Here is a 25524-nt window from a genome sequence, read left to right on the forward strand (position 1 = left end):
CCGCCCCCGCGCCCCCCCCGCCCTCCCGCCGCGATGCGAAGCACACGCTATGGCAGGCAGATGATAGTATGACACAGACTTACATCCAGCGAGGGCTCCGGCATGTCGGGTGCTCCCTGTCCACCAGCCTGACCCTCTAAGGCTGAGGAGGGATTAAAGGTCAGGTCACTGTGTGGATGGTTGCTAGAAGCGGCCGGGGGCGGCTGCCGGGACTGCTGGGTAGGAGGCCCGCTGTGATGTAATGGCTGCCCTGACTGGCTGCTGGGGTGAGGGACGTGCAAACCTTGCTGCATGGAAGTATGGGACTGATCAGTGCTGCCGGGATGAGGGATCTGCGGAGGAGGAAAAAAGCAGGAAAAGAAAGTGAGGCCACAAGGTACAGTGCTCGCGGTGCCTGACTCTGTAACCGCATGTTACAAAAAGAAATAACTTAAATAAATTTTAAAAAGACACACACAACCAAAAAACAGAACAAAAACCAAAAAAAAAGAAATAAAAAAGCGCAATCGGAAAACAAAACTCCATATCCCAATGCTGGAGGAAGTGTTTCAGCTTTTTGAAGGTTATCTGCCAGCAGGAGATAAACACATTGGATTTGTGCTGTTGGTTTGCTTCCTTGTGATGTGGGAAACTGAGCTTGAAGGTGCAAAATAACGAACCCCAAAGAGGAGGGAAGGAGGCTTATGGGTGCTGCCTGGCATTAGCAAGGCAGATGCTTTTGCCCTAAAAAATTCCGTAAATGAATGGAGAATTTGCTGAATTACAATCCCTATGCCAGGGAACTGATTAACCGAGAATGCATCACTTCTGCTCAGCTCCCTTATCGGGTAGCTTCCTGACACCGCTGCCTATTCGTGCTTCAGCTCATTACAAACATCTTGCAAACACCAGCCCTTCCCCACTCCTCCCCTCCTTTTCTTTTCAGAATGCAACACCCCTTTTAAGGGTTGAAGATTTTCCTCGCTGGTATTCATGGGTTCTGACAGTTGACAAAACCCAAGTCGGCTCAGCTCGCGAGCTCCCCACCCATCAGCGGAGCTGCTGTAGGTGGCTGCGCACCTGCTGACTGCAAAGTACGATGCAATAGCTTACAATAAGCTTATGATCACCCTTCTATTTTGTATTCATGATGTGGATAAGTTCCCTTGCAAAAGCTTAGTATTTTTTATGTTTCCCATGGGGAATAAACTACCAAACCGCAGGCATCTTCCAAACCCTGTTATGGAAGAATGGGGGAAAAGTCTTTCTCACATGACAGAGAAGCAACAAAAATGCACAAGTCCAATTCTTCCTTCCTTCTGCCTCATGTCACGTTTAATGCTAGTGGATTCTTTGGGGCTTGACCTTGGTGCCATGAGAAAGAACTGTCTGAATGCTTCAGAATCAGATGTCTCATGTTAATTGGGTATATGGAGAAGCAAAAAATGTAAACATTTTTGAGGAATGCTACATATTGCCACAAAGTGGAGCTGAAATAAAAGAACAGATACGTACAACAACAGCATGAAATTCATCCAGCCAAGCCAACAGAAACCAGCAAAATGCTATGTCAGCATTGACCCTTTCATACCACCGTAAACTGCGAGGTTATTTTAACCTTAGTCTTCAGTTTTAGAAAGTGAAAGGGAGGTTATTACAAAACTTAATTAAAATGTTCCCACAAAATTACAGAAACAAGCATTTAAAAAAATACATTTCATGTATTCCTTCTGAAAACTGAAACCTGAATACTGATCCATTGGGACAGTCACACTCAGCTACACGGAGTCCTTTTCAACACTTTGGCAGTACGAAGGTTGGTGGAAATGAGCAGGATTTTATCTGCAACACTGCGTTTGGGCCTCTTTCCCATGTGAGAGTTTAAAGTAACTGTTAGAAAGTACCGATACACAATTATCCCTCCATTAGAGTCACAGTTTGACTACTTGGAAAGAATTCTGCAACATTATTTTTGTTACCTTAAGGGTAAATTTGTACAAAATCTGCCCACAGACCACACCTTAACGTAAATTAATCTGCAGCCTAAAAACTTAGCAAAAGTCCAAGTGAAAGTAGATGTCTATCCAAATAGTACTGTTTCCTTCTTCAGTCACCGAGGACATGTGCAACAGAAAGTGTAGGAATTAAGAAAGCTTAATAATCAGAAAAAGTAAAAAGCAATTTAAGTCAGTGTTGCTAAAGTGAGAAAGCAGTTTCCATAAAAAAAAACCCCAACAAACCAAAACCCAAAAACCAAACCAGAACAGGATTATCTTGAATGTGTGTCTTAAATTTATCCCTGAATGCACAAAGCAAGAATCATACTGGCATGTCTATATCAATAATTATTTAAACCAAGAGGCATTCATATGTTCTCAGACATATTTCAAAACGAATAAGCAGGTTAGAAATTCTACATTATGCTTATATAGGCAAGCATTTTATCTATGTAACTATTTACTGTCTTATCGAGTATCTTGGGCCCTGAGATAACTACAGGACAGAGAGTAATTGTTCACTGCAAGACTTAAACAGCCATCGCAGGTTCAAAATCCACCTGATTTAGGCCACAGATTCCACCAGCCTACTTGTGAGAAAGCAAAATGCTCAGGACTTCAACATTTTTCTATTTGCATCCAGCTAACTAATGGTAAGTTTGCCATGGTGCAAAAACATTCTAAGCAATACACTTCGTGTACATTCAGCTTGCGTCTGCAACTCCCATCGTTTTATTTACAAACACCAACCCACACTATGAACACCGAGTCTAACAAAGTCGCCTTTGCTTACATAGCAAGGTGATTCCAGAGCTGTTTTTAGGAGTGTAAACTTCGGCACTCTTAAAACGTTTACAATCTATAAAAGAAAAGCTTATAGCAGACACAACTACATCTTCAGCTTAACAGCACAAAACAAGGCAACTCTTTACGAGCCCAACAGTGACCCCTAGGAGCACCGAGGCGTATAGCTGCAGCGCAAGGGGACCTGCCAGCCGCAGAACAATATGCCTTTCATCTCAGGAGAAAATCGATAGTGGAAAAAAAAGATCAGCAGGTTAAGCTGATGGTTTATATCTCTCTCCATTACTGAGGTCATACTTTTACCAACTCTTTTGCTGGGCTAGCTGGCAGAGCCACGGAGAGGTGCTATCCTGCCCTGCTGCTTTTCTCAGCCACTTTTCCCATCCATGCCTTTGTCATCGGGTGCATCCTTGCAGACGTGCAGCGAACTCAACTGGGGAACAGACACGGATCAAAGCTAAACTCCTCCCCTGCCCCACACCAGCCCTGAATTAGTGTTCAATCACATCAGTACCCAGATCCAGATGGCTGCAATACCACTTGTGCTGGTGCGAGAGAGAAGAAAAGTGAAAATAGAAACAAGAGCGATGAGTTCTTACAGCAGCAGCAGCTCCTATCACCTCACCGTGTATATGACACTATGGCGCGACCCTGCACTGCTCAGGCAGGCACCACTCCTTACGCTCTCTGCAATAAGCACTAAGTTAGAGCTAACTCTGAATTCACCTTTGTCTGAAACTTGTTTACGATTTCTGAAAACAAGCATGAGGTGATGGTGGCAGCTACTTTACAGTCATCTTGCGCTGACATAGAAGCATCTGTTCTACAGTTCTCACAACACTTTACACTGGGGAAGAGGTATTACTTCTGGCCATGCTTTGGGTCTTGATTTTTTCTTCTTCCACAGGAGCAGAACCGCAGTGTTGACAGAAGGTAGTTCTGATGATCCAGCCTGGGCTACCCAGCCCTACCTACATTGGGCAAACACATCTGCATTTCCTGGAGTGACCTACGGAGTATGTCTGGAAGGATCAGCTTTCTCTGCTTACCATTATATAAGGGCCACCACATAAATCTTCATAATAGGAAAATTAGGAACTTCCTCAGCAGCATTCAGCTCCAGTTAGAGACAGACCTCGGGTCTAAAAGGACCAAACATCTGATCCTGACTCACCTTGTAAACATGAAACGGTCAAAGTGAATAGCAGACAAAACCAAAATATGCCTTAAATGTGCAAAAAGGAAAGACAGAAAGCCAGACAAGAGCACAGGCAACATCTTAAAACCTTAGTTCAATTATGCAATGCGATTTATAGTTATTTTCGTACAGAGATGTCTGTCCAAAGACATTCAGCTACACAATCTAGGAATGTGTTAATGGCATGCATTTCTCTAAAAGCAGTAATTTTAAAGCTGCCTTTCCTGAGTGTCTGCTACAGACAAACAGTTCGTTTTTCAGAGAGAAGAAAGGAAGGCGGAGAAAAAGAGAGAAAGAGGAGAGCAGAGACTTTATAATACTGAAAAAGCTATGTGGGAGCACTAACAGTCCTCAAATGTGACCCGAAGACTATGTGGCTATGCTGACAAGGTCAATCTAATTCCTGAAAACTGATCCTCATGAGAGAAAATCGGCCATTGACACAAACTAGGTGGAACCTGCTTTAGCGCTGCTTCCCGTTCCCAAACAGTATAGCTTGCATATGACGACAGATGAGGGAGAAGCGAGGCCAAGGTTTACTTTAATTGCCAGCTATCATAAGCAAGTATGAGATTTGCTACAGACTGGCCCACAGAAGCAAAAATCTATTAACATTTGCTCAAATACTCTCTTGCAGCTCTGGAACACGCATAGCCTTGAGCAACTTTCACCTTTGCTATCATCTGTAAGCAGTCCCATTTTCAGAAAGCCACAGATTCTTCACTTTCATATTCAACCACTTCATATCCTACCACTTCAGAAATTTCACTGGGGCAACTACTACAGCAAAGGTATAGCAGTTAACTGATGAAGTCAAGAGGTAGGTGTCAGGTAATGGGAGGCAAAGAATAATTCCCTGTGGCTTTGGTTCAAAGGAAGGCAGCAGTGAGTGGCTCAGGTTGGTGGTATTTCCCCTCGCTACTATATTCTAATACTGTAGGGTTGGTTCTGATGCAGATAATTCAGACTGCTCTTTAAGCTGGGTATGTGGAATTTGATAACGTAAAATTAAGTTTACAGCATGTCTGTTCTGTCCTTTATTAGCCTGTAAAGCGGTAAAGTCATTACGGTTTCTGGACTCTTTACTTTGCAGACAGTCTTGTTACTTGGGCTCTCTCCAAGCTATACTAAGAACTCTCTCTCCACTCTCGTCCTATTTCTCACCATCCTCCTTGGAAAACCCACTGCCAGCTAGAGGAGACATTGACTGAGTAGGCTTTTGCTGAGCATCTGCTGCCACATTTCCTCATTACATTCTGAAATTGTACTTTCTAGTATTCACTAAAGACACGGCACAGATGACTTGTCAAGTTAAACATCCTTCCTGTGCAGTAACAGCACACTATAAAGCCCCTGCCCTGTAACTTAAATGAACATAAAAGGATGCATACACACACCCCACACACAGAGTTAAAATAGCTGGCTAGCCATGCCTAAGAGCTAAATGCTGCTGGTAGCTTTTCTATCACCTAGCTGCTGCAGTGCTGCATTTTCTGGAAATACAGAAAGTTCTGTATATAAAACTCAGTGCTCTGAGCAAGCTGCTTTTCCAAGGCACAGTTCTGCCTCTCCCCCCGAGACCTGAGGAACCTCCATTTTTCAGTCTCCTACACTGATACGCTTTCAGACCATTGGCAGCATTTCTCCTTGAAATCTACAGGCTTGTCCTATTCCCAACAGCCTAAGGTGCCTTTCACGCTACTTGGGTAGAATTCCCCCTCAGAATGCTTTGATGCAAATTTTGCCCTCAGGGACAAAGCCAGGGAAGATATTGTCCCTGCCTTGAAGTCAGGCAATGTCTTGCTGTAACAAGCTGCCTGCTGAAGATGGATATTCACAGACCCTGCTGGCCCAGGGAGCGAAGTCTTGTTTTTTTCAGGTGTCAAAGCAAAGCACAACGATTAACACAAGCACGCCGAGCCAGGTTGTCTCTTTCAGATAAACAAGCTTAAATGACAATTCAAAAAGCTCAGAAATGCTTCTCCAAAAACTCGAAAAGGCCAGAAAGGAAGAGTGGCATTTTTGGCATTTCTCAGGACTACTCTATTGCACAAACTTCCCAAGTGAGGAATCCACAAAAAGTCAAAGCGGTTCACAAGGCAAGTCCGTTAGCTGGATGAGAGCTCCTTACCCCCACAAAGGAAAAGCTACGTCCACAGCACCATTACTTACAGATTCCTGCATGGGGTGACTGAGAGGTTTGTCGAGAGCTGCCATGCTGCTCGGCATGTCTGGGGGATGTGACAGCTGTGGCCCATGCATGAAGTCATTCATAGACGTGCCACCAGGATTCCCATGCGGGAAGTCAAAATTGCCGTGACCTTGGTAACTGTTACCTAAAAGAGAAACAGATGTGATATGAAAGAAACTATTTGTTTCCCAACATTGATCTCTCAGAGTATCTTGTAAAAGCTGTGTGGCATGGCATCCTCCCTGCACAGCGCAGGGCAACTGCAACGCTGAGCGCGACAGCACCGTGCTCCCCACTGCTGGAGCGAGCTGGAGGAACGGGGAGGAAAAAACCAGCCCCTCAGCTTCAAATACTGGCTGCTGTAATAATTCATGTGCGTGTTGTAACGAATTTTAAACTGCTGACATTTTGAAAAACTACTGTCGAGTCACCACATAAACTTAACAAAATTGAAAAGCGGAAGGGATATTAAATTCTACGGAGTATTTGCATCCGGAAGCATCTCAGTGCAACTGAGACTGACTGCCCAAGTCCAAAATTATTTATAGGACACCTGTGTTATTTACGCCTACGCTTCCACGTACTCAGTAAGATTGTAGCACTGCTTCGGTCTCTGATGAAGCTAATTGACAGAACTGCATCAGGAAGATGCCACAGTACCCGTTCCTAGCACAGCATCTATTTTACTTCTGCAGCACAAACAGGCAACTTCCATTAAGATAACGCAGAAGAGACCTTCATGCCTAATTGGGGTTTGTGATGTAGCTCTCCTTGCTCCCACAAAACCTAATAAAATTCACTTGACTGTCTGCCAATATAACATCAGTTTCCCCCTCTTGTATCTATTCTTCTCATTTTCAGAGTTACAAACTGGCTGCCTGTAGCCTGTGTTTCAGCATGTGGATATGCACGCTCATAACAAAAAAATAGTGAATTTATTAAATCTACCTAACTTCAGCCCAAAACGATCTTCTCCAAAGCACCAAAATTCCATACCAATTTGGAATAAATTATCTGGATTTACGCCCCCACATCTGCCACCTAGCTGCAAGCCTGGAGTCCTCTGCTGACCTGCAGGACAAGTACTGTATGACCATTGTCGGTATGTTTTGATCCGTCCCACCCCAGCCCAGTGATCTTCACTTGAATTCTAAAGCAAGCACATATCCCAGTACAGGGATTTTACTCTCTGTATTTTTTCTGTCCAGACCTCTCTGTTAACACTTCCAACTGAGACACCGACTCTGGTGGCTTATTTGCTACTAACAGCAAAAACCGAACTAAAGCCACTCAGCTATTCCATGTAAGCAACTGAACTGGATGATGCTGAGCTCTGAAATAATAGAATTGGAGCTTGCATGAGAGCCTGCGGTTCGCCAGCTGAAGTAGAGCAGCTTCAAATGTTCGAGTCAAGAAGGGAGTTTGACAAACTGAAGTAGCTGCATCATTTGCTCTTTAGCACAGCTTCACAAGCAGAAGCTTAATCTCGGAGGAATAGAAGTCATTAGCCATGTAAGAGTATTTCTCAAAGAAATCAGGACTTTGATCTATCATGTAAATACTGCAGAGCCTTACTAATTCTCATTTTGTTAATCTGCAAACTGGATGAGTCCCACGGAATATAGCTGGTCTTGCCTTGCTTCTCAGGAAAGATTTAATAGCAGGGAGCTGGAATAAGGTCTTGTATTAGTGAGTACTTATTATATTTGCAAATTAAACTTCAGTATGCTTACTGTCAAACCCAAATAAACAAACATAAACCACAGTAGTAGTACTACTACTACTTTGCTCTAGAGTATGGTTAATCAGAGGGCGTTACCTAATTCTAAGCACTAAGTTTCAGTGCATGTGTTGATGGAGAATGAAGATGCAAGGCAGTATGCTCAGGGACTTACAGCCACGCAGCAACATGCCCTTCTCTGGGGCAAGAGCTGTGCCACATGCGGAGGGATAGACCTATAAAGAGATTTAGGATAACCTGGTGCTCTGCATTGATACGTCTGTTGCAGGGGAAATAGGAAAGCGTGGGTTTCACCTGCTACTGATGAGTCAGGGATCTGAGAAGCAATGACTACCTCTGCTACAGGATCCACAGCAGAAGGCAGGCAAATAACAGTCTAGGAAGCAATCGTTACACAAACCCTAAACCCCACTTTACGTAACTACCCTGTCTGTTCCCGATTGTGAGCTAGAAAGATGATGAAGAATAAATGGCTCTGTTCTCATGCTCTGACTGCACTTCACTCCTACTAAACGAGTGAAAAATTTGTGATTCAGTGCTCTTGGCTTTGTTATAGTAATCATTCATCTGTTTGAAAACCTACAAAGTTTTATCATCTGTCATCAGTTTTGCAGTCATTGGAGCAAATTAACCATATTTTGCATGGAATCTGTATTTTTCTTCAAACGCCTGCAAAAAGCACATATATCACCTTGTAATCAATTTGGGGATTCTGATGGTGTGAACAGTTGGTCTTTTCCCAGAGCTGAACTGAGTCATATCATATTACTTGCAAAAGAAACAGCCTCTGGTTTCATATTTTCAGAATTGTCACTATAATTGAGTTATTCACAATATACCAGTCATTTGAAAACTATCTCCGCTGCCTGTATTTAGTTCCCTGTTTCTCAGTCTGGCAGCACATGGGTAGAGGAACTCAAAAGTCATTTTCTAATGCAAAAGTGTTTGCAAAGCAGTTCAAAATCTCTTTTAAAGTCATCCACTTTCTGAGTGGCCTACCAAATGCCAACGCACCAGCAGGGTTAATGGGCCAGGTTCTCTGCCTTGTAACTTCTATAGCACCAGGAGCCTTCACTTAAACGAGAGTGGAACAGAAGGAAAACGGACAGAAAAAATGAATAAAGATGTATACTGTGGCAGGCCATGAATATATAAGGCAACATACAATGCTTGTTGATTCAGGGAGGACTGCATGGCAATAAATATGACAAGCACCAATCTCCTTAGTAAAATATATTTTCCTCTGAACAGATGAATCTCAAATGACTGATGCAGAATTTCACAATTGCAGCCATATAATTTGCTTTCCTTTTGTGTCTCTGAGAAGATGCACTGACATACCTGAACCACAAAGCTGACTGAACCACTGACTTCTAGAGTGACCACCTGGGTGCACAAAGCTGGAAAACTAACCTTGGTTACCATATTCAGTGGAGTTGTTGCCTCCTGGAGGAGGGGGTAGGGATGGGTAAGGTGAAGGGCCAGGACCCAAAGCTGCAATCATCTCCATCACATTTGGCATGATCATCTGGCTTGGACTCATGGTCTTAAATCTTTTTGAGGGAATGCCATCTGGATCATCTTTGATGTGAATATCTGACTTTATAGGGACCGGCCTCCAACTGCAAGTTGGATCAATGGTAACTTCTTCAAACTCCGAGCTGCAAAATAACATGAAAATTTTAGCACATTAATTGATTGTTTTTTGCTGAAGTTTCCATAAGAATTTGCATGGTTAAAAATGCTCTGAAATGCTCCAGTATAATACAACCTCAAGATCTTTCACTCCTCAAGTGTGTGCAGGAAGCAAGTTTTAAAAAAAGGCAACCGTGAGAGCACATCTCTGTGTTTATCCACACAGCCAAATCCAAACATATCTATGTGGTCTGCCATGTGTGAATCAGAGGGACTACTGGTAAATACAAGAAAGCATTTAATCCTCCATTCTCACTCTTCCCTCTGCTTCATTGGTGAGGCTGCCATCAACAGATAACCCGAACAAAATCTATTAAGTAGATGGAAACTGATTCACTGTATCACCTGCTCCACCAAGGAGCCATGAAACAGAATATTCAAGTTCCATCACTAAGACCGACTTTGGTGTGACTATCTCAGTATTCATTAACATATCTCCCAGTTACTTATTCTTGGATATCAGAAATGAGTAACTTCACTTACTTTTGTATAGCGTTCAGAATACCCCACATATACTGGTCAACCTCCAAGCCCTCCAGCAGAGCAGTTTTACTAGGAAGGAAAAAAACCCCAGACCTCATGTTAGAATATCGCTACACGTGTAGAAGAGGTATGGAAGAAGGACAGGTTAGTGATGAAATCAGCAGACTGGGATCCACCAACTTACTATCCACAACACATAATTTAGGAATGATTTGGTGCAAACAAGTTTTAGTTCTACATCTGCATTACCAGGACAATAGTATTCTACATCAAATAGATGAGATAAGGATACATCTACTTGTGTGTGTCCACAAGCTGTTCACATCCTTTAAATAATTTTTTTTAGCAAAACATATTGCGAATGTAAAGGCTTTTCAAAGCTAGCAGATCTCTCCTGTGAACATCAGTTAGCACTATTTTTTTTTCAAATTGGATCTTTTTTTTTTTTGAGCTACACAGTAATATGGCTTCAAAGTAACTACATATTATACCTATTTTACTTAAGAGCAGCATAGATGGGGACAGAACAAAACAAAACCAGAAATTACTTAGTTATGTAGGCACTTCAATCTGAATTTGGGTGCTCATACTCAGAGAAATAGGACAAAAGTTTTGGCCTGGATGGACGAATACATCAATTAAGCAGCAAGACATCCAATTCTTGTGATATTTTTAGCTTAGAAGATGGAAAAGATTCAGGTAGTTCAGACAAAACACCTGCACTTTAGGCTATGTATCAATTATGGATAGTCACCGAAACAAGCTCATCTCAAGCCTGCAATGTCCACAGAAGCAGACAGAACTGAGAATCTCCACTCCTGTTCATACCTAACGTCGGCTGGTATGGCAGGGGTTGAACTGGAGACTTGCAGAGATAAAGTGCAAGGCACTGCAGCTACAGCTGCTTGAGCTAAAGAACCCTGGCTCCTCAGCTGGGGCTGGAACAAACTCACAACCCCGTGGACTCAGCACAGTAGGTTAAAGCCACTGAACTGGCCTGCAGACATTCGGCAATTCTCTCTGCCCAGTTAAACATAAGAATGGGCAGTCTATAACCACTTCAAAGCTTTTTGTTCCATTTCTTCCGCAGTATACTAGCACTCTGGTCAAAACATAAGGTTGAAAGTATGCCAAGGTATCCCTTTTTTCCTTTATGCAATCACTCCAAACTTCTGCTCCTCAGAAATCTTTCACCATTTTTAAAATCAGCCTTATTCTGGACTAGAATCCTTCCTGCCTTCTGCCCTCACTTTAATTTGCACTTGATGTTGACTTTGACCTTGGACAATCCAACTTCATTTCCTACCTAATTACTGGGAAATGTTGCAGTCTCCAAAATTCCCCCTCCCCCTGAACACTGCCATTCACTGTGTATCTATGCGGCTCAAAGCACAGTACCTGAGACAGTTATTTGGCATCCTTACTTAACGTTCAGCTGGATGCTGAACCCTTTAGTATTGACATATTTGAATCAGTAATTTGAGCATTACAACGTTAAAATTATACAAAACTAACTCTAGACTAGACTATTCGTTATTTTGCCATGGCTTGTTGTTGTCTGGTAGTTGCTTATACTTCATAATCTAGGGGAAGACAAACTCCCAGTTCGTTCATTTATGTAGATATCTGTCTTATCAACGTAAATATTTGAGCTTCTTTTGAACTCTACACAACCCCTTGATAGCCTGTAATAAGAGCTTGCAGATTATATGTTTTGTGAGAAAATATCTCATTATCTGTTTTTAAATTTCTAATAAACCAGGGCGTTCCCTCAATTTATGAAATATTGCAAGAATTCTCATTGGACTTTATGCTATTAGGTATATGTAATACATGCATCTTATTTCCTAGCACTTCCTTTTTCTCCCCCTCCATGACCTTAAATATGATCTGAATTTGGTCAAATCGTGTACAACAGCATTTCCCGTAGCATGGTTGCACTTACTTGCATACTGGACACCTCCAAGTTCCTCTTTCACAGTTCAGTTGCAAGTAAGATTCCAGATCAAAGCACTAGGTATCAGAAAGAAACAAGGAAAAAAAAAAAAAAAGAAGAAAAAAAAAAGAGGAAGTCAATGGAAAATACTGTATTAACTGCATCAGCTGGACAAAAGTAAAACTGCCGTGAAAAAAAGCCTACTAGCACTGAAAACTAAGCCAAATAGCTTTTTTTCTCCCTCTACATTAAACATATACATAGTTAATTATTTAGGTTGACAGACACAAAGAAATCCCATTTCATTAGGTGCTCTCGTATGATAACCAAGCTAAAGCAACTAACAACACATGGCTGAGGGAATACTGCCAGGCCACTGGCATCTACTCACTTGTACATGCTTGCAGTCATGACCCCTTGCTGGGAGCTGAATCCGCCGGAATGTGATCGGACACTTCAGAGACACTTTAATAGCAGTTTGCTCTACTCCATCTTCCCCGTTTAGCGTCGCATTGCCAGAGGAAGCTGCTACACTACTGAAGTTCCTCTTTACTGTTTAGGAAGAAGGTATGTGTATGTGTGAGAAAACACAACTGTACTGTAAATTCTAATGCAGAAATCTGAAAGACCAGCCTTTAAAGGCCAATCCAATGGTGTATTCTGTGTAATTTAGAACATTCTCTGGAACAGACAAACCATCACACACATGCATATTAGCTCAACCAAATAAAATGCCATACAAGCACTTAAAGCAGCCTTAAATAAATAAAGAATAATATTTCTATATGGGGCTTTTAGGTAAGTCAAAAACAAACACGCGGGAAAAGCTAGAGAGATTCTCCTGGAATGGGAGAGTCCTCATTGGGAACTAAGCTTGTGTCCTTGGTACTTTGTTACCCTCACCCAAATACCCTCAACATTTGAGGATACCGAAGATTTAATCTACGCACATGATGTTCTGGAAATTCCTGACACATACAGCTTAAGGTTTTCAATAAGCAAGTAAATCTTGTGTTGAAATAGCTTATCACAACTGAACATACCCATTCTGGAAAGTCATCACCCACACAAAATGAAAACTCACTCTTAGTGATACAATGTTCTGCTGGGAGGAGACGTTTCTTCAGTAGACCTTGAAGTACGGAGCGAACTGATGGCCGGTGTACTAACTGCAACACGAACAAGTGTGACTGAAAGAAAACGTGTTGTGTTACCAAGAGAACCAAACACGCGGGGTAAAGACACTGCTGAACAGAGCTGCATTCTTCCCTTGGACACGTGGCTTCTGTAAGAGCCTGATGCTTAAGTACGAAAGCTGGTTCTGCTCCGCTGCGCACGCACTCCCTTAGGGATAGTCTGCATGCTGCGCAGTATGTTGGTCTGGGCTCCAGGAGCATAACGTATGCAAGGGCTTTAAAAAAAGCAAAGATTTTCTGCATTTTCTCCCTCCTTAATATTCAGAATACATAGGGCTGATGTATTCATCTCTGACATCAGGGTTTATTTTTAAAACCCTGGATTCTTTGACACAGTCTAGCCTACCTGCCTGCCCTCAGACTACATTGAAAGTTGCAAAAATGATTTGCTACTGATGTGTCTGGAACCAACTGAATTTTTTTCCCCAACACAGACCTTGTTGTGGATTCACAGGATGCTGCCCCTGCTCTTAGACACCAGATAAATGACATTATGCAGAGAAACATCACTGTGAAGTAAAGCGAAATGGGTGGATGGTTTCTTGTCAAAGCGCCTCACACTGCGACCCTGGGAGATGTAGCAGCTTGCTTTCTTGTCAGTGACAACAGAATGGTCAAAAGCTCAGACTGTATGTGTGCAAGTCTGCATTAAAAATACAGTACTCGCCCCAGAGAGTACCTAAACCATGGAAAAGAAGAAAGGGGAAAGTTCCATGGTCTAGACTGCATCATGGAATATGAGTTTTTAATCTGAAAAGGTGTTTGAAAAATCATCTCACCACCACCAATGATATGGTGTTGAAGTTCTCATGTCAAACCCAATACAGTTTAATACCCTAAGAAAATGAAGTTAGTACCTCACAACAGTCTGCATCACAATAATCTACTGCGTTAATACACTTCAGCTGCCTTGTTACACAGGCACGCGCTGAATAGGCAGGAGATCAAACTCCCTTCCTCCCCTAGACCACAAGACTTTTCAGAGACATTGGAAGGACACCACTACACTCTGCAATAATTCTGCAGCAAAAATGTCTGTATTAGCACTCTGACTGTGTCATCAAACAAGCACCTTACCAGAAAGATGCATGGAAAAAAAAAAATGAGAGTAAGGCTCTTTCAGCTAAGGCAACATTTGCAAACTGTACTAAATAGCAAACTCAGCATCAGCAGCTGCAGCCGTGAGCTCAGTGTACTTACACAACAGCATGCTGTGACTGTAATTTGAATCGTGTTTCTTCCTGGCTGGCAGACGTGCTTTAGGTGCAGAGGTTTATGAGATGTCTTGTTGTCGCCACGTTCGATGGTAAGTGGGGTTGCATTAACGCTGACCTGGACTGAAGCTGGCCAGTTTGTGTTCATTTGTCTGTCTTCATGGTGATAGCACTTGAACTGTAATTCCAAGTCAGACCTGTACAACAACCAATAAACCTTCCTTTAACTTTGCTTTCACATTGCAGAGGGAGGTCGGTTTGATGCTAGGGAACGTTTTTTCTTTATCAATCAGATTATTTTTCTAGAATTATTACCAGTAAAGGATATAACATACTTTCTTCATAAAAGCCCTTAAATGATGTAAGCATGCCACAAAGTTTTTGTTAATATTTTTTCAGTTATAAAGGAAGTGTATTTTACACTTATAAAGGGAACATCTCAAACCGCTTTGCAAAACTAGACCATGGAATGATCCTGCAGAAAGAAAAATGTTAATATCAGGTAGGTCCTTCCTGTGTGTTAAGAGTTAAGAACAAGAAAGTGATACACTGCAGTGGGTTGTGCTGGAAGACTGTGGATTCTTCACTACTTCAGAGCATTTAAAAGAGCATTTGAATGAACACTTGTCAGACAAAATACAGGTACAGCTAATCCTGCCTTGGAACAGGTAAATCAACTAAAATAAAATAACCCCTGTATCTCACCCCCTGTGTTTCTGTGATTCCAAATTAACACAGCTGTGGATTAAATCTGCCCAATTTAGACCTTCTTTCAGAGCATGAATTCCTCCCACCTCTCCAATAATAACTTTCACACACTATTTAGCTCCTCAAAAATTAGTTTTATAACACCTCCAAAAAAGGAAGAGGCTGAGATTAAGTTTATCACAAATTAAGTGGGTAGAGACTATGACTTCAGTTTCATTAATGGATGTTAACCTTGTGTTAGGAATGAGTAATCTGAAGAAGAAATTTAAAAGAACATGAAGAACTGAACTGAAATGTCAGGATTCTGCTGTTCATGACACAAAAAGACAGCTGAACGTTTATCTTTTGTACTTGGAAATCTAGGTGCTCATTTATTCATCTTGCCTGAAGGAAGAGATCTTTGTAAGATCCATGAGGAACAGCTTATTCAGGAGATCACCACCTTAACTGCCATTTTCCTCATCCAAAACCAGAGATTTCAATTGTGACTTAACATCGTTTTTTCTGGATTTCAAAACATACAGATTTAGTGCTGGATAAAACCACGGAGGGTTTTTGTTTTGTTTTTTTAAAAAAAAGGTATAGAATACAAGTTACCTGACCATAATCCACCTATATTAAGTCTTTCCAGGCTTTTTTCCAATATTTTATTAACAATTTTTTGAAAGTTCTCTCTGCAAGATCCACTGGAGATTCTCACCTCACGAGAACACACCGCAGTCACCCAAACCCTGAGGGAAGTAGGACTTGGTCCCTCTGATATAAAACCCAAGCAGATTAAGTGTGTTCCTGAGGACTGTGAGCAGGCCTGCTGAATGTCACAGAGCGGTGACAGAGCTCAGGAGACCCCCGTGTTCTCAGCACGCAGTGTCTCCACCGTGGGATGCTATTAATAACTGAGCAGTGCTAAGACTGAACCAGCTTCAAGGCGACGTTTTCCCTGCCTTCAACCTTTCTGTTTCTCGTAACCATGAAAAGTTCCCAGCGGGGAGAAAAATAGTTGCCTTGCTATTCATTATGTGTGTACACGTGAGAGGTTTTGCCGAATATTTTAACTGGCAGACAAATACTAAGAATTGGCTCAATTCCACCATTCTCTATAAAACCAAAATCCATCCACACATGTGATTAATTCATTTTTCTGGAATCCATCCAGCCCTGAGTTAAATGTGAAATGACTTCATTACAGGACCATCCGCTCTCCCCACTATTAACAAGCTTTTCACAACAGCAGACCTGAGCACAGTTTACCTATGAGTCTTCATTAAAATAAGTTTAAATAAAGGCTATGTGTTTGGTGAGCTAAGGAAGAAAGAAAGAACAGATATTAAGAAACAGCCTCATGCCTCAGTGCAGCACTATAAATCTACTGAATGAGCCAGCACAATCCCCAGTAGTGATTACTTATTAATAAGAACCGGCAAATAACTGCCAAAACTCCCTCTGCTGCGAGTACTCCACGATAATGAAATGCAAGTAAGCAATAACTGACCTCAAAGTTAGGTGTTAATTATTGGATGTGGTCTGCCTGCAATCTCCCTCCCTTCCAACCCCCAGGCTACCTTAGGGTAGGGGGGCACCATAGCAGCAAGGGCTCCTGCATCCCACATCAAGCCTCAGCTTTAGAGCCAGTCCGTCCCTGGGGCAGGGAACTGAGTGCACCTCGCCGCCCACCTCACGCCCTCCACACCATGAAGACAGAAGTCTCAGGTGGATTCCAGTGAATGGGAAGAAGATCCTCACAGGGAAAAAAAGCTGAAGCTGCAAGTTATCGCTCCCATTAGGATCAAGGGGGATATGGTCCAGGCTCAGGAAGAAACAAAGTGAGGCAGGCGTAATGGAAAACGTGCTTAGGATGCTGCACTTTACCATCTCAGCTGCTACACCTGTGAAACAACTTCCATACAAGATCCTGAGCAACTAACCAGCCTCCCCAGTGCCAGGATAAACACCGAGATGCCTTCTGAGAAAAGCAGAACGAGGAGACAAAATTATTCTGTGGTATTTGAAAACACACAAATAAAAAAAAGTTAAGGCTCTGATTGTCATTTGATCTAACGCCCTTCCATGAGCACGGTGGAATCAGGACGTAACCTGAAATAGCTTATGCAGATCTACATCAAATGCAGGTAAGTACCACCTACGAAAACTATTCCTCTGTGCTGGAAAGTAGTACTCCCTGTAAGTGAACACCAGAAGCCTTTGTACGTGGAAAGCCATGCTCTGGTATTTCTGACCTGTCCTTACTTGTGGTGTCACAGGAGAGGAGGAATTTAGGAAGTTAGTTTCTAAAGTTTGAAGGATTTAAGCACTTGTCTTTCCAAAGTATTTTACCAAGCCTCTAAATCAGGTCCTTTGTTTTTCATTATCAGATACTCCACACCATTTAATTTAAGCATAAACTGTAACAGCCCTGCGTAGTTACTCCTGTAATTAACGTTTCACAGGCCACAAAGCACCTAGGACTTCAGAGCCTCCCAAACGGAAGTTTGTACTGGCGTCAGTCGTGCATGTCCCGCACCCATTCCACCCAGAGCAGAAAGGAGGGAACAGTCGCGCTGATTTTTCAAACACTGCATGCCGTATGCTATCAGCAAGGAGATGCAACACAGATCAGGAAGCATTTTAGAACATGTTGTCTCTGGTAAGTGACAGGTGAGAGCATCTGTGAGTTTAAAGGGTATTCTTTTCCTATCTAGGTCACAATTTTTAAAGTAAAATTCACAGCAAACCTAAATGAAGTTCATCTGGCCTGCCACTCCTCCACCACTGGGTGCAAGACTCCCTCGCAGCAAGGCTGAGCTTACCTCCACATCAGCGTCTGATGAACAGTTGGCCGTAAGTGAAAGACATGGTTACTGACTGCCAGGTTGTGTTCCAGCCGGAAGGGCTCCAGTACAACACCATCTCTCACAGGGAACGTCAGACGCAGCTCATCATTGTGGTTGGCTGGGATCGAAGAGGGAGAGAAAGCGTGAACTTTCCCTTTAGCATCTGCAGTGCAATAATAATGTGTATATTTATACAGAATAGTAACAAATGGCACAGTGACCTGCTACTGGGTCTAACTTAGCAGGTTCATACACACAAAAAAGAAAACCACAAGTAACTACATCACCTAACTGATACAAGTGACAGCGCTCAAACTGATAGCAATGGCAAACCAAAGTCTTCTATTCTCCCACACTTAACATTAGGACCTTAGCATTCCGGTCACAAACAGAAACCAGGCATGGTAAGAATTCCTGGGTTTTATTACTGGATAGGTTCTGTGTCCAGGCTCACTCTGTTGGCAGAAGACTGACAACAAATCTCTTAATTATGACAAACTGTGATAATGCTTTTTTCCCAGCTTTGAACTGGGATCAACATTACCCAATTAGTTCCAACAGTTTCATTGGCTGAAACTATCCAATGACCAAAGACACTGGTATTTAATGACTATCTGATCTCATAAAACAAGGTTTTGTGGTGACTTACAGCTAATCTATGAAGTCCAAATGTTTTTAAAAGCTGTGTGCTTGCCCACATAATACTGCAGGCCACCTCCTTCTGCTTCATTTTTCAGCTATCCTGAACTCCGAACACCAGTTGCAAAGCGCTAATGCAGCAGCAGTTATTTTACAGAAAACATTAAGGCTCTCCCCATTCCCCAGTAAATGATATCTCCTATTGTTCATCAGTCACTTCAAAACCTCAAACATCTTGTGCTAGTACACAGCCAGAGAGATCTTGTTATTCCTGCCCTGTTCCCAGCCAAATGTAGCTGTGACGTTGAGTGGCTTTGAAAGGAGCATGTATCAATTTTTGGCATACTGCTGAATATTTTTAAGAAGCCTGTATAGATCACAATAGAGACACCACTATAAATATTCACATTTTACGCTATTCTGCATTGACGTTCAATGAATGGCTTTGCCCTTGAACAAAACAGACCACAAAGAAAGTTCACACAGTAAACAAGCCTACCAAGCACACGTAACGCAACCCAACATCACGTGTTTTATCCTCAGGAAGCATATCAAAGGAATACTTCAGGAGTCAAATCCTAAAATCCTTAAAAGTTTAACCTGGAAGAACTTTTCTGATACTCTATTTCAGGAGGGGATAGCAATCTTTTTTTTACCGTCCACTGGCTCCAGTGAGCCTGTACCGTACATGCTACCTACCACAACTTAGCAATCTGAGCCTCTCCCAGAGCAGCAATCAGAGCTAGCTTCCAGACTTGGAAATGGATGTGGCAGAGAACAGAGGGACAATAAATGACTGTGGGGGCATTCTATTTGCTACTCACTTGGAGGTGGTGGTAAAGCATTGATATTTGGTTTTATATCAGGTGGGAATGGCGGTTTGACATCCTGGTTAGGTGACAGGTATGGAGGAATATTGCTCCCTGGAGTCATAGGTGGCGTGGGGTTTCCTGGAACAGGTGAATGAGGGTAATTTGCCACAGGTACAGGCCTTGATGGCTAGAAAATAAATAACATCACATTGTTATTGCAGTCTGAAAATAAGAATAAGCCTTGTGAACTGTACTGCTATCAAACGCCAAAGACGATGAAGAAGGTAGGGAGGCTCCTCCATCCCCAGAAGGACAAGAAACCACAGGATGTCCCATGAAGCCTTCGGGAAGAGGCAGACTAGGAGAGCAAAGCAGGAACCAGCCAGCAGACCAGCCAGCTTAGTTCAGGCAATGACCAGATAGAAGCAAGGCTGCCAAGAGGCTTATCGCGTTCCTCTCAATGCTCTTTTTCCAAACCCAACTAGTCATTCACTTCAGTTTTTCCACAGCACCCCAACCTGCCCAGCCCTTTCTATCTCTTTGGCTTCCTCCCAAAATAGCCCCAGTGCACAAAAGCCTACATGGAAAACAAAGTCCAATTAGAATGTCTGTGTCCCTTTTACTTCCACCTATCCTTTCTTCCACCCCGTCCAACTCATCTAGTCAGAATGAAAGCTCTGGGGGTCAAGGGATGTCTTTTATTCTGTGTGCCTACAATTTGATTCTGTTCTTAGTTTGCTGCTGAATAAGACAAACTAAGAGAAAAGGGATAGTTAAGTATAAATAGTAGCTACAGTATTAAAACACCATTGGTTTTGTTTCTTGTAATTAAGGGGATGGTTGCAGTTAGCAGAATAAACCAATAACAATGACGCGAAGGAAGCTGACATTAAACAAAACTGCAACTGCATGGCACTCTCTTGTAATAGCTCATGTTCCATACGCACATATACATGAGGGGGTCAGATGAAAAACTTTACAGACAGCCAAAGTATCAGGACTTCAAATCTGATTCTGTATCTAAATACTGGGCTGCTAGCCTAGCATGCACTGAAGCACATAAGAGAGCTGCATTGTGAAATCTTAAGCATTTACATTTCCAACCATCTTTGTCTTTTTCTTTAACAGATACAGTTACTATCTCCACAACCACTCCAATCCAAAGGTTCAGGTCCTGTCTGTGGCAAGCTGGAACTTTTCCCCCAGCCAGGATAATCTCCCTTCTTAACAAGGTCTCTTGTTTTCTAACTGTTTCCAGAATGGTTGATACTTGAATAGAAGATAGCATTGGAAAGACCACAGATTCCTTCTTAGAACTAGCCTGTAAATAAAAAACTTAAACCCCATCTAAAATAAACACATGTAAAATGCATTAAAAAGTCTGTCACTTAAAAACTTCACAGAGATCTTCTGCTGTTATTTTAGCATAAGTGACTGCACTGGAATTACAGTAGTTGAGGATCTATCTCCTCCTCATGTTCTTCCTGGCACTGGACTGCAAAAGCTGCCACGATGCAACAGGCATTCCTTTGGGTACCACAGTGGACAGCTTGGTTGCACACGGAACAGATGCTCTGTAGTACAGGGATTTTTTCCCCCTTTTTTCAACAGTGTTTTCTGTGTGAATCACACCAGAACAATTCCAGTTCAAGAGCAATGTGCATCTCAGATTCTGTCAGCCTACATTCAAAATCAGAATGTGGTCCAGAGACTTCAACAGCTCATGCTTTAAGAGCAGGTCAGGCTATTGATGGTCCTCTCCATTTTTATACTCACTGGAGTACCTGTGTGCAAAAGATCACTTCTGCGTGCCCTTCAAAGACGTCAAACCTCAGCAGGCTCTCAGTACAAACTCAGCTTGGATAATACTAAGTACTCAAGGTGTACCCATAAAACAGGGTTTAGGCAACATTTTAACAATTCTAAGTCTTGCCCAAAACAAGCAGCACAGAAGGAAAAAGAGGAGAAAAGGGGAAAGAGAGGTTGGACAAAGTCACACAAACTTCAGTTCAAAGACGAATTCTGTAGCTGGAACAGCTTTTAAGCTTGGGCTGGCTTAATCCAACAGTGACCACTGTAGGTCTGAAACTGGGATGCGGCAATGTGGAACTTGGTTATTACAAAATTCCAAAGTTGTATTCTTGCAGGATGCCATGAACAGGTGAAAATCTTACACCTGAATCCCATTAGGTACTTCTTTTTACATGCTACATGTAAAGTGAGACCAACATTTTCTTGTAAAAGCCTCTAATGAGCTGCAGTAACATTCAGTTTTCTTTATGAACTGAAGTTACAATGCAACTTGGCTGCTTGACTTGATCCTGTGATATCCAAAACATTAGTAAAAGCACTGTGCTTTTTTCTCTCTTTCCTTTAATTACGTAAAAGCAGTTATCTATGAAGTCATTAATGTGACTCCCTTCATAAATGTCTACCAGAACGCAACAAGATAATCTAAAAATTCTTACCTTGTAATACTGCCCCATGTTGACCGTCGGAGGAGGGTACTGCCCTGTGTTTTGCTGGCTTGGCATCCTCTGTCCAGGATAGTTGGGAGATGTAAGGGGTCTTGGAGGGTTGGGAGTGGGGTACTGACCAGGCTGGTTTGGAAACTGGCTATTTGGTCCATACTGCTGGTTTCCATAATTCGGCTGTTTCATGACAGAGATGAAAGAAGACAAAGGTCTGTTTCATGCAAGCAGCTGTCTTAAATTGGTTGTTAGCATACATTCAGTAGTGGAATCAAAACAAACAAAAAAACCAGGTGGCTACTCCTCAACTTAGGGACACTCATGCCTAAGCCCACACCCTGATGGCTGGAGGTGAACACTCACTCAAAAGCATAGAAGTCCCGCAAAGCAAAGTGGGATAAAAATAACCATGTACGTTAACACACACACACACGCTCTGCCTTGCAGTGCTGTCAAAGGGCACCGTGTTTGAAGAAACCAGAATTACAACCAGATGCAAAATCTCTGTGTTTTTGCAAGTTCCACCAGCCCCATCCCTGGGGCTCCTTTTCCAGATGGAGAATGAAAGCACAAAAAGAACAAGTAACATTAAAAAAAAAAATTAAATCCTGGAATAGACAGAGAATAGAAGCTGTGTTGTCCATGTCTGTCTTCTCAACACAATTGCTAGGCTGGCCCTGTGCTGGAATGTTTAGCAATACCCATACAACTAAATAGAAGCTATTACCAGTCATGAACACCTTGCTAGTGCTAGCCAGTACTGTGCTGCAGTTTTGGAATAAAGCCATGAAAAATGGAACTTTAAAGGTAATAAAATGTCAGTTTGAGAAATGAACTGATTAATAAGAAGTTTCCATAAATTAAGCTTTCAAAAAACAACAAGCAAATAGCATCTACGGACCTGCAGAATTCAGATCAGCAAGCCAGTGACATTTAGGGCACTGCTCAGTACTGACTTCTTGGGAACATGATTATATTCACTAACAATGAAAAACCTGCTTCTGAAGCAGCAAAAGGGGATTTACGGTTGTCCTAAAAATATGAAATCTGAAGATAAAAATTATCTAAACAAGCCACATCGTGTTTTCTTAACTTAATTGCAGAGGAAGTGGTAGTATTTACAGAGCGAAAAGCCTTCCCAGAGAAAAAACTCCTGCAAAAGCATGTAACTTTTTTTTGTTTCTGATTTTTTTTTTATTTAAAAAAAAAAAGTTTGCAGATCAGGAAAGAAATGTAGCTCGATAATAAATGTTTGCTATATTTTCTGCATACCATTGTACTCTTTGCTCTATGTTTTCTATAAACTCTTACTACCATTATTATAGTCAGGGCAATATCATAATATTCAAAGCTCTACACCTGGAGTTATAGCTGTTGGTGTAGTCTCAGTTTAATACAGAATTTTACCAGGAAATTATCTCTGAAGCTAGTAACGGGTGGCTAGATTTGTAACAACATTTATGTGCATATAGATGTTGAGAGAGAGTTGGCGAGATTCTCAAAAGCATCTGCTGCCTGACTCACATCAAATTCGAATAGTAAAACACATTAGTGCTTCTTAAAAATCCAAAAGCTCGTCTGTCTACATCTTCAGATGTCTAAATTTCTTTAAGATTCTGACCCTAAGTGTTTTGCCCAAGGTCATAATACAAGTCAATGGCAATGTAATTTTGTCTACAAAGCCACTCAGATCTCCTAACAGCATGGGAACTTAGACAGAAATACCACACTCCAAATAAACTTGTATTAGATAAATGCTGACACAGAGGGAATTGAGTTCAACGTGATTTATGTTCATCTCAGTGCCTATGAAAATCAAGCCTCAAGAAGTTTGGAAAGCAATTGGTCTTTAAAATAAATGTTATTACTATTGGTGTTTATACAACATATGCCCTGTATTTCTTTAGAACAATAAAACATCCAAGAAAATGCAGATCACATATGTATTGGGCTCAAATGAAGTATTTTACCTTCAACATCTCTTTTAAGTTGTCACGTTAAATAAATCCACTCCTGTGAAGGAAGTCTGCTTACAGTCTATGAATTCACCATCTAGCATGAGAATCTCAAAGTGACATTTTGAGGGCTCAGCCAGTTTTGGGACTTTCTTGGTTTTAAAGACTGTCATCTTGACTAACCTAGCAAGGGCCAACCTTAATACTTTAGAAGCTTAAAAGGAAGAGCTGCTGCCGCATGTATTTTAACAGCAGTATTCCTACCAAGGCTAGAACAAAGATGTACCTATTGTACAGGGATGCACATCACACACTACCCCAGCATGCTGCAACTTTCAGTCAAAACAATAGCGTATGCAAAATATAATTTATTTTATTACCTCTCCTGGGTACGGTCTCTTTATGCCTTGTATTGGCAAAGACTGGGGGCGTGGGCCTGGGTAGGCTTGCTGAGGCATCCTCTGCCCATGGGTGCTGAAGGGACTCATTCCAGGAGGCCGAGGCTGGTTCATGTTGCCTGGCATAGAAGCAGGGCCACGAGGACCAGGCTGGTTCATAAACTGGTTGTTGTAAGCCTGAGTTGGACCCATCTGGAAAGAGGAACAAACCTTCAACGGAAGAAGAAGAAAAAAAAAAAAGAATAAAATGCGACATGCATTTAAAATGGGAGGAGGGAGCTGAACATGCTTTTGGGGGAGGGAAGAAAGGGAGGTTTTATGTCGCATTTTCTTTCAATGTTCTCCAACATTTGATGGGTGGTGATGTTATTTATAATAAAAATTTAATTGGAATCGTAGAAGGCTAATAGAGACAGACAGACGCAAGTCTAAAGTGAGCCATTAAATCGTTTAAATTGACTGGTCTATTACTGTAAGGTAACAGGTTAGGAAGTTGGCTTTGTAAGTGAAGCACAACACCACAATTTCTAAGACATTGTGCTTCTTTACATCACCATATGTATGGTATATGGGCCCATATACTTCAAAACTCAGAGAGGTAAAAAAGCTAAGGAGGAAAAAACCTGAATTGATCAAACCCTTGTTTATTTTAAGAAAAAATTATTACATGAAGTCATGACATGCTGGAGGCTATGGATCACCATGTCTCGCACAGCTGTTCTCATAGACAACATTATTAAAAAGCAAATCTCTCTTCTACTGTTGTTTCCTTGTTTGAAGGGAGAAAAACAGCCAACCAGCTGTAGTTGGCAAAATAAACAATTACCCAAGCGGCACAAAACCTATTCCAAGATTCTGGAACATTTCACCGGGTACTCAAATTTAGAGGTTCACGGGGCTGGCAAAGGCAACAATAATACATCATGTCAGATGCAGCCGTCACTTTGGGTAATCTTCAATTCTTTTAAGGGGAAATCTCCAAACTACAAAATACACTGAGGCAAGATTTATTGGGAAAAACATGGGAGACCGACTCCTACCCACATACACACATACCAGCAGTTTCTCATAAGCATTTATAACCATGCTCATGCACAAAAAAAAATAATAGAGTAGGCACCCTAATAAACAGGGGAGTAAGAAGGACAGCCCAATTCCCTGTTATGGTCCAAATCAGGCAAGTATGAAGACGTAAGGGTTGCTCTCTTACCGGTCCATACTGGTTCATGTCCTTATTCTGCGTTTCCTGAAGGGCTGCCACAGTGGCTGGGGCTGT

At 41.9% G+C, this 25524-nt stretch overlaps 1 protein-coding gene across 1 annotated transcript in view; it reads right to left on the reverse strand.

The window, feature by feature from the left end:
- Positions 1 to 25524, reverse strand: part of ZMIZ1 (zinc finger MIZ-type containing 1) — a 159320-nt gene that overhangs the window by 4336 nt on the left and 129460 nt on the right. Inside the window, exons 8-20 of the mRNA XM_009641960.2 lie at positions 25459 to 25524; positions 24231 to 24440; positions 21893 to 22075; positions 19437 to 19611; positions 17950 to 18091; positions 14421 to 14631; positions 13109 to 13214; positions 12416 to 12576; positions 12034 to 12101; positions 10089 to 10157; positions 9324 to 9571; positions 6151 to 6314; positions 84 to 332 (exon numbers count right to left, since the gene is read on the reverse strand). The exon at positions 25459 to 25524 is cut by the window's right edge and continues 13 nt beyond it. Coding sequence (XP_009640255.1) covers positions 84 to 332; positions 6151 to 6314; positions 9324 to 9571; positions 10089 to 10157; positions 12034 to 12101; positions 12416 to 12576; positions 13109 to 13214; positions 14421 to 14631; positions 17950 to 18091; positions 19437 to 19611; positions 21893 to 22075; positions 24231 to 24440; positions 25459 to 25524 — 2052 coding nt within the window. The remainder of the gene's footprint in view (positions 1 to 83; positions 333 to 6150; positions 6315 to 9323; positions 9572 to 10088; positions 10158 to 12033; positions 12102 to 12415; positions 12577 to 13108; positions 13215 to 14420; positions 14632 to 17949; positions 18092 to 19436; positions 19612 to 21892; positions 22076 to 24230; positions 24441 to 25458) is intronic.

The sequence above is a fragment of the Egretta garzetta genome, unplaced genomic scaffold, assembly GCF_000687185.1.
Source record: "Egretta garzetta isolate BGI_Z169 unplaced genomic scaffold, ASM68718v1 scaffold56, whole genome shotgun sequence".
In the NCBI taxonomy this organism is placed as follows: domain Eukaryota; kingdom Metazoa; phylum Chordata; class Aves; order Pelecaniformes; family Ardeidae; genus Egretta; species Egretta garzetta.